This window comes from Halyomorpha halys, unplaced genomic scaffold (genome assembly GCF_000696795.3).
Source record: "Halyomorpha halys isolate HHAL.00 unplaced genomic scaffold, Hhal_1.1 Scaffold2079.1, whole genome shotgun sequence".
In the NCBI taxonomy this organism is placed as follows: domain Eukaryota; kingdom Metazoa; phylum Arthropoda; class Insecta; order Hemiptera; family Pentatomidae; genus Halyomorpha; species Halyomorpha halys.
Genome location: NW_027105647.1, coordinates 7,216 through 17,688, shown reverse-complemented (window position 1 = coordinate 17,688; position 10,473 = coordinate 7,216). Strand labels below are relative to the sequence as shown.

At 34.1% G+C, this 10,473-nt stretch overlaps 1 protein-coding gene across 1 annotated transcript; it reads right to left on the bottom strand.

Annotated features, from left to right (window-relative positions):
* Positions 1 to 7,788, bottom strand: LOC136797086 (uncharacterized). Its single transcript, XM_067052616.1, has 3 exons — positions 7,776 to 7,788; positions 2,728 to 2,937; positions 1 to 892 (listed from the first exon to the last, which is right to left on the bottom strand). Exons 1-3 carry the CDS (start codon positions 7,786 to 7,788, stop codon positions 471 to 473), a joined length of 645 nt encoding a protein of 214 aa, XP_066908717.1. The 3' UTR covers positions 1 to 470.
* Positions 7,789 to 10,473: the final 2,685 nt, after the last annotated feature.

Here is a 10,473-nt window from a genome sequence, read left to right as displayed (position 1 = left end):
TCAAGAACGCCTGATCCTTCTGTTATGTTAATTTGGATTTGGTTTCTACTCTTTTCTATCAAAACGATTTTATTAGATTTAGTGTGAACAGAAACTTAGAAGAGCCACACATGAGGTTTTTGAGGTCGTAACGTATAGGTTTTGTCCACCTAAATCGGAACTTAGATCCACTGTGCAGAGGAAAGATGTTTTTAAAAAATTTAAATATTAAAACAAAATACATAAAAGTGCGAAATTCACTAAAAGTTAGTATTCTCCCCCTACCCTCCATGGAGAGGATGTGTATATAGGTATATAAACTTATATAGAATATCTGAATTTTCACTTATCAGGTAACTTTTGTTGCTTAATAGGGTAACTTTTTCAGTTTTATAAAAATACTTCACGATTTGAGATCAAACATGATTGAATAATTACTAATTAATAATACACGATTCGCATTTTAACCGTCATACAATTGACAAAGCTGACTAAACATAAGGATAGGGGATCGACCTCGGAATTGTCCTGATCAAGGATTCCAGTCGCTGCATCCTCGCGACTGCGGCATAATTGAGTTTCTTCAGGTCCAGGAGCTCCTTATTGAGTTCGCTGGTGAGTTTGGAAGTCCTGTCGAGAAAGGCAGACATCTCGCACTGGAGCATCGCCAGCTGCTTTTCGAGGACCTCCTCCTTGGTCGAGTTGTTCTTTGGAGGATCGACCCAGGTGCACATCCCGCTAGTAGGTACCGTCTTCTGCTGGTCTTGCTCCTCGCTTTTCAACTTCTTTGGTTCTCTAGTCGTTTCTGTGTTTTTAGATACCTCTTTGATCTTTTTCTTGGGCGTTTCTGTGGTCTGAATACAGTTGTCTTCCATTTCAGCATGGGGTGGATCCGTGAATTCTTCGACTAATTCTGTAAAAAGGGATTTATTTTAAGTTTAATAAATATATTTAGCAATTTATTTTTTAAAAAATACTCTATTATTACAATATTATAATGTCATTAATTGTTTTTAAATTAAAAAACTCTGGGAAGCTGCTGTAGATAAATGGAGAAAGCTGAACGAAAAACTCCACTAATCATTAGATTATTTGCACACCTTACCATGAGCAGGTCATTATTAGTACTGACGGCGACGAAGCTAACTATTAGAAGCAATCAATTATTTTAATTTGTAAAATTTTAAAAATAAAAATAAGTATTAGATGCGCTTCCATGTTATCTAACTTCTTGAATTATTATATTTTACTCTTTATTAAAAAAAAAAAAAATTTGATATATGTAGCTTCACGCCGTTTTTAAATTTTAGCTACATTTTAATGTCGCTTGATTTAACTTTTTTCAACAGGAGGGTACGAAAAAAAAACAATTATATCATCCCTGGTAATTACTAAAGTGTAATAAGGCCAGCTCCACTCTACGAAGCGCCTATGCTAACCAACATAGCACCTTCAAAGGCCAAGAGTCTCCAACAGTTTCAAAGCGGAAAACTCAAACATCCTGTGACATACTTCACTTTTAAGTACAAAGACGGACCACATATAAACGACACTCGAACTACCGAATGTTATAGAATTAATATCGAGAAGGCATAACCAATTTTTTGACAGTCCCCAGTAATGTACGAACCCATTATTTAGGGCACTGCCTCGGACAGGACGGGCACAAAGGTGGCTGACACACACAAACAGACTCAGACTTGACTGAAGACTACTAACTTTTTGACAACAGACTTTAGGAAATCTGATGAGGTCCATCATCAGACAGCACACTCAATCCATTTTCCAATTTCGAGTCGTATCACTTTCCTCCTTCTCCTCTTACAATGCAGTACAAGAGATTTCACCCATCATCATTGTTACCTACCCCGATGTATTTAACCCTATAAACCTAAGGGGGTTAGAAGATAAAAAAAAAATTTATTGTGAGATTTTGACATGTATATCGACCGACATACTCGCTATAAGTGTCTGTAATGAAAGTTGATAATTGAAGCACGGAGGGCAGGAGTCTAAGATGGAAGGCCTCGGTTGGGCTGACGTGATCGGGGGCCGACCAATTTTTAAACATGACAAGATTTGTCATAAAATTAAATTACACCGTTTAGTTATTAGTTTAATTTTTTTGGAATTTGAAATGCCTTTCCTGTGTCAGATTCTTTTTAGTACAAATTATGTGCCGGCAGATGTGTCTCAACGTCGTACCGCATAAAAACAAAAACTATCCTAGATGCAAGTTAGACTTAACAAATAATATTTTAAATATATTTTTTCAATGTCTTGAGACTAGTAATTATTTATTAAATAAATCAAAATTGTATCCCTGTATAGTCTCAACACTTTTTATTACACCAATAGTCCAACGTTTTGGCCATTTCGGCCATCCTCATAGACAATCTTCAATATAAATTCTCACTTTACTATCAGAGTTTATTTATATGGTAGTGATCGTTTGGATAAATTGAAAATTAAAAGTTTTTAAATGTTTATGAATTTAAAAAACAAAAATAGGGTGTGTTTGACTTGGGCAGAATAGCCTGCAAAACAATTTTTTAATTTTATGTGAGGTGAGAATTTATATTGAAGATTGTCCTTGAGGATGGCGGAAATGGCCGACACGTTGGACTATTGATGTAATAAAAAGTGATGAGACTATACAAAGATGCAACTTTAGTTAATAAATAATATTAATTATAATTTCAATATGAACAGTTTCAACAATACAAACAACTTTTCTTTTCTACCCACCCGGTACAGTCCATTTGTTAGATGGGTATGTGTAGGGTATTCCTCCATACCAAACTCTGGCCGAGAAGTCGAAGACATCGCCGACTTTGGCCTTTCTGCCACGGTCCCAAAACGTCCAGAATATCTCCTCTTTGGTGCCGTTTCCTGTTTTCCAAGCCGTCTCGTTCGTCCTCTTTATTTGGAATCCAAAACCGTCTATCCCACAAGTATCTGAAAATTTAAGAAAATATTATTTAAGTAACAAAATAATAATTTTTGAAAGTTTAATAATGATGTCAAAATTAATAATTGTGCTGCATCAGTAAGTTTTAGGTCTGTTCTAAACGAACCCTTTTTACTGCAAAAACTGTCAGGAGCATGTCGATGTTGAGTTAAGTATATAGTCCAACTAAAAAAAATACATTCTCTATCGATTGGCATACAGGATTTAAGTTGTATATTATGATAATATCCTCAGTATTTTCATTCTCTTCGAGTACAGAGAAATAAACTTCTATATTATCCTAGTATTTCATATGCTTTGTTTATACTTCTGTCTACCTTCCATTAATACTTTGATATTTATGTTACTCCATTTTTTACCTTCCCAATTAAACTCAATTGTTTTGCTCTGGCCTCCTTGCAGCGATAAGACTGAGTGTTTCTCTCACCAGTACACTCGTAACACATCATTCTTTTTATCTCACTTGTGCATTTTCCTCACCTGGACACCTTCTGCGTTTCTTATTTTAAATCATGATCTGATGCAAGAAGATCTTAGATCTTTTACGAAATTTGGAGCATTCAGCCCCTGAAGGAAGGGCTACAATTTAAATTTATAATTTTTATTTCAATGTGCATCGAAAGTAATCGTAAATAATTTTGTCATCTTTACTTTCCATTATATAAAATAGAGGTAAATGCTCACGGGTCACCTCTTAGGGGGAAAAAGTAGGGAATTCCTGCCTGGTTAAAAAAACATTAATTTATAAGACTTGTTTTATATTATCTGAGTATTTATTTTTAAATGAAACATAATTTAGATAAAATAAATTTAGTGTGAGATCGAAACAATGGTCTATGTTTAGCCGACGGGCTGCAATTAGTCTAGGGAATGAAATACCTTCTTGAAGGAGTTAGTTATGCATCACAAATAGATCGGTATGGAAATCGTTATGTATTAATTAATTAGATAATTTGATACGTAAGCTAGTTAGAATAGAATTGTTTGAATTCTATGAGTGTGCATATCAAAGCTTGTGCAAAGTTTTATTTACTTAGCTTAAATTATTTTTACTAATGATTTTTTTTTTCTGAAAATAAGATGGATTGATGTTTTTCTTTTATATTTTATTTTAAATCAAGTTATTTAATTCACTACTATGAGAGAACAATTTAATATAAAATCTAAAAAAATTGGTTTTTCTTTTTCGTAAAACCAATCTTTATGAAAATTTCCTACGTTAATTTCTTAATTTATCCCCTTTTTTGTATTACAGAAACGCTTTGACCAGTTTTTCTGAGGAAGTATTTTATATTTATATACTTAATTATAAAGTCTTGATTGACATTGTTTTTGTCGACAGTTTTGAGAACTCTGAAATGAATTTTGGTGTGGTGTTTGTTTCTACAGGTATCCTACCTCTTCTATTCTTGATGGGAGGGTCAAGTTTTCATCCCTTGGGGCCTCCACGAAATAAAAATCAACCGGTCTCACTGCAGACTTCAGTTTGCAAATGTGACGTCTCGCCACAAATGGCCTTTCCGGTAAGATTCTGTAATCATCACAGACTTTTGATTCTCCTCAGTCGGGTGAGTATATTTAAATTATGATGAAGGAGTCTTTTAATCTCCCAAAGATTTTGTTCTTTAACGACGGGAACCAGCTCTGATATTATTCATCTGTTTTTTTGTTTTGTTTAGCTTTTTAATCCATTCCTTGTAACTTATTTTTATGTTTTTTTTTTAATTTATGTATTATTTTATTTTATTGTTCAACCGCTGTTGCTACTTTATTTTTATTTATTTATATTTATTGGTAATTCCTTTTAATTTACAGTGCATTTTTGTAGTGGATTATGGCAGAAAGGAGGTGAGAAAGAGTGGAATAGAGTGAATAGCTTAGATAGGGTTGTGAACAAAACAAAAAAAAAAAAGTGAGAGAAAGAATTAATACAGTAAGTGTAATAAGGCTTTTTGTAAAAAGAAGGGGGGGGGGAAATATATATTAGACAAAATAAAATTGTTATAAAAAAAATTGCAAAATTTGAAAAATAATTTTTTTATATCAATGTTAAAATATTAACACATATAAGTGTGTTATAGCAACACAATGTACCATATTTGATAGCATTGCCAAATTAAGCATGTCTCTCTCTCTTGCTTGATTTTCCATTCATTATCATCGCACATGTTTAAAATCCTTTTAATATTAAATTCCCTACAATGATCCTTCATTTAAAATACCCTATTCAATTGAAAATCCTTGAGAAAAATGCGCTGGAGAAGACCTGGAAGAAGTTACCAAGTTATCTTCTCCACCAAAAGAAACTTCATTCACAATAAGTACCACAAAGTTTTATTTCGAATTAAAAAAAAATATATGCTAATCGATTCTTGGATACCCTTTGAACAAACACAAATCGGATAAATGTGATCGAAATATGGTGTAAGACATACGAATGAACAGAAGTGTACTCCTGAGGTCAGAAGGGGTAGGTTTAATAAAGGACACGGGAGTGTTTGTGGGGTTGGGGACGTTTATTAGGGCTGTAGTTATAGGGATCTCGATCCCTTGGGATTATTACATTCCGCCGTCCCTAATAGCTCCTCTTAATCCTAATCTCTATCCCTGATGTAGAGTCCTATCGGCCACTTAGCGAGCTACCTGAGGGCTCTAGTGAGAATCGTTCCGCTACTCAACGGTACACCACAACGGTATAGTTTATATTCCAATTCAAAGGATTGTACATATAAATATTTATAAATGCAAAAAAAAGATCTTTATTTTCAAAACATTTTTTTTCTCTTTTATATTTATCATATGTATGGAGTAATTCTGATAGAACTGATCTTTGCGATTAAAGTGATTTTAGTAGCTTTAAATAAAAAATATGTTATGTTGAGTAAAAACAACAACCTTTTGTAAAGCTGACATGTCTTATTAATATTTTAAATTTATTTCTTAAACATTTTTTTTATTACGAGTAATCCGTCAATAATTTATTTATTTTCAGTATGTAATAATTTTGAGGAATATTCAGCACAAAGATTCATTTTTCGTCGTTATAAATTTTCCTTACACTTGAGAAACTATATGGTCGAAAAAGATGAAGAAGATTTAGTCATGATTTTATAGTTTCTAGTTATTTAACCTAATCTTAAATATTAAAAAGATTAAACTCCAAAGAATTTATTAATATCATAAAAATCTCCTTATAAAAATTAAAATAACTATTCCCATAACATTTAAAAAAAAAGTATCATTAAATATCTCAAAATTTCAATTTTCTACTTCCTGCATTTCACTTGTTGACCAATGAAATCTCAAAGGCTATTAGGATTGTAGATACCAAAAATGGTTTAAAAATTTACATCTGGTAGATAAAAGTAAATGATGCTATTATTCGAAAATGGAGTGGTTTAACTCATTGAGTTAGACACTGTGTTACTTCTTCCGAGTCCAGGTTCAAATCCATATTTGGCAGATAATTATTTATTCTATTACTTCAGCCGTGAGTCAAACCTGTGGATTCAGGAGCTTTCCTGGGGACAGCCAGCCTCTATTAAGTGAAATGAAATAAAAAATATTGTAGAAGGATAGTCCGGGTGGCGGTCAATAAAGGTGTCAAAATAGTGAAAGAAAACTATTTATTGTTAACCAAGGTTTCGCCCCACTTTGTTTGGCTTCGTCAGTGCTGTCAGAATTGTGACCGACTTCTTCCATTCTGACATATTATTTTTTCTTTTACTATTTTGATACCGTTATTGACCTCATTCGGAATATCCTCCTACAATATTTTTTATTTCATTTCACTTAATAGAGGCTGGGTGTCCCCAGGAAAGCTCCCGAATCCACAGGTTTGACTCACGGCTGAAGTGATAGATAAATAATTATCTGCCAAAGCTGGATTTGAACCCAGACCCGGAAAATAGTGACACAGCGCCTTAATAATTGTCCAATTCTGGAAGCACGGCATTAACTTGTGAAGAAACTATTTCGGCATATATATTTGAAATGGATTCAATTATGAAATAGAATGACATGCATTTCAGGCAGCTGTCAAACTAGTGAGTGTTCGGGACAAAACTAATAACGCTTCTTAATTACATTATTGGATTTTTCCCCTCTTCATTCCCACCTGTCCCAGGGAGTACTCGCATACAGGAAAAACTTTAATGGATAGACAGAAAACATTTTATTTCAATAAAAGTTTTACTCAACTAAGCGATATATTTTTGCACTGCATTCATTTAAACTTCCGGACAACTTTTAATTGAGCTGACATTACTTTTTGTATGTATAATTTAAAGCATATATTTCTCTAAGCTATTCAGTCAACACTGGTCAATAATCAATATGCTTGTACAGAGAAACCTTACCTAACGGACACCTCTCACCAGCGGACCCCCTCAAACGGAAAATTTCAAACCCTTATCGTATAGCCAAATTTTCGACACCTAGTACTAAATTTATACCTCTCAACAGACCATTACAATATGTTAAAAATTAAGTAAACCACATTTAATAGTTTTGATATAAAAAGATGGTCCGGGTGTGATGAATTTTTTTTTTTCTGACCTCCTTTATTGAAAATATATATATAACAATATTAATATATACTTGAGTATATAAACATGAGTATGCAACTTGTGCCCTTCCTTTGCCACATGGGATTATAAGGGGTTGGGTGGGTCCGCTGATGGCGGGGGTTACAATGTTGGCCCCCCTGGGGGTACAAAGAACGGGGAGGGCCACTGAAAAAATGTGGTGAAAAAAATCTCAAATAGAAATTAAACTATTTAATTTGAACAGCGTTATTTAGAGTAGGCCAAAAAGACCAACTTACCGGGCTTCACCATTACTAATGTGGAAAATGGAAACAACTGACATCCCAACCAATCCTGACACTATCCTCACCACTTACGCTGATGACACATGTGTGCTTGCAGCCAATGATAACCCTTTAATTACACCCCAAACTCTCCAATCCCATATTCCAATCCTCGAAGAATGGTGCCATAATTGGATGATCAAAATAAATTCCAGAAAATCCCATCAAATCACCATACCCTTCGTCGTAAACAATGACTGACCTACAATATCCTTTAATAATATTGCTCTAACCTCTGTAGAACAGATCCGCTGCCTTGGACGAAATCTGGACAAACGACTAACCTGGAATCCTCACCCAAGACTGAAAAGACAGGAAACTGCACACCGATTTCGACCATTACAGCACTTGAGCTTTGGGGCTCCACTAAACCTTCGAATTCCTCTCATATCCATTCCTTACAATCCAAAATCCTTCGTAAAATCCTCAATGCTCCTTACTTTGTCAGAAATAAAATCATACATAAAAACCATGAAACCGATCTAGCCCGAATCAGATACATTCCTTGCATTATAAACTCCTTAACCACCCAAACCCACTACTTTCTGACCATGCTTCCTCTGCTATTCCTGACGGCGCTTGAAAAAAAGATGGCCACGAAACCTGCTATTGTAAAAACGTCATTAGTCCTACAATGGGTAGTTTCTCTACTCGCCTGTATACAGGCAAATTCCATTATATACTAAAATCAAATTTACTGGATTTATGAATATGAATGTACAGTTGTAAATAACAATAAATAAATTCCAAAAAAAAAAAAAAAATGAAAAGTTTGTGTATATTCTCGGTTGTTAATCGAGAATAATAAAGTGGTTAAGAATGAAATGGCAAATATTTTTAAAAGTGGTGTAGATTTCTTGTATTTCCATCGAGAGAATATCTTTGTGGAAAAGGCAAGATACGTGTTTCATGGTATGCCTGGAAGTGCGATTATTGACATAGGTGTTTTTAAATAATTTAAGCACAGGTCAAGTAGTTTCCATGTGGAAGCATTTGAAAAACCATAGTGAAAAGGAAAAAATTCTCGCCCTTAAGTATTACTTTGTCCTGTCGGTGTCAGTGTCGTAAATGACAGGTTCGTACTGTACTGAAGACTGTCAACACATTTGATGTGTCTCCTTGATATAAATTCTGTCACAGTCGGTAGTTCAAATGTCGTATGCATGTGGTCCGTCTTTCCTCTTTGAAGTGAAGTATGTCTCACTGTACGTCTCACCATACTGCTCTGAAACTGTTGGATTCTCTTGGCCGTTAAAGGTGATAGTTGATCAGCTTAGGTGCTCCGTAGAGCAGGGCTGGCCTGAGCGTACTTTTGTAGATCATTAATTTGAGGCGGAGAGAAAGATTAGGAGAAGTGAGTAGGTGATTAAGCCTGTAATACTTGGTCCTGACCTGCTTGATCTTCTTATTGTAGTGGCTAGCTAGTGTCAAGTGTCTGTCAAGGGTGACACCCAGATATACTACGCTGCCTGCTGGTCTGTTCTCGTACCCTACTGCTACTTTATAGACTTTAGGGAGAGGACGTTTGTTCTTCTGGAAGGAGAAAATAATTCGACCAGTTATCTTGGATTAACTATAATATTCAACCCTTTTTTAAACAACTTGTGTTGTAGGATCTTGTTTTTATTGCTACCAGGTCATTATGGGATCACCGGGAATGAAAAGTCACATTCGCAGGCCAGCTATAAAGGCAGGCCAAATCGTAACATCTTCAATCAGCTAATATTTCATTTTTTGGATCAAAGAAATTGGATGGCAAGATAAGTTAAGAATGGTGGAGCAGACAGTGAAACGTCCAGCAAGAAACTTGAATCTACCGTGGAGAGAAGAGGTGGTTCTAGCCCATCCAACACGGCCATCTCATGAAAAAAGAAGATGCACCAATGTGTCACTACTGCGGAATCTCATTGTTAGAAACATTCTATCTGAATGTATTGCACACGAATCACACCTATTCTCTTCAGACATACAGGAGACATTGAAAGAAGATCCCGCAAAAAAAGCGAAACTTTTTCATTTACTTAAAATTTATTAATGTCTATGATTGATTATATATAGTCTAAATCATGTTATAGTAATAGTAAATATTGTACAAGTGGATTCATAATTTAATATTGTGCTTTAGTTATTAATATTAATTATAATTACTAATATTAATAATTTACTGAATGTGCATTTGTAATGTTTTTTAGTTTCTGCATTTATTACGGCAGAGGAGTCAATTTGTAAATTCTGTTCAAATGACCCTAGTGAACAGAAACACTCATAATAATTTAAGCGGGTATAAGTTAAAAATATTTATTGATTAAAATAAATGAAAACAATAAATTAAAAATATTTTTAACTAGGGGAGTACTCCTATCCGCCCAACGGTGGACCAACTTCCATTTTACAAATTATACAACTGTTTATTTAATTGTACTGCTTGTTGCTCAAATTGTATAACTGTAATTTACATGTATTCTTCAGTTCTGATTGTATTATTGTTTTCAATATAGTGTAATAAATATAAATATGTTGTATTTCCTTTACTTTTTTAACCGTTCAGTCTTTAAATTTTCAACTAGCCGTCTAGTTCGAAGTTTCTCTTATCGTTCAGGATTTAAGTTTTCAATTCGCTGGGAGAGGAGTAAAATAAAATATCACATGGTGA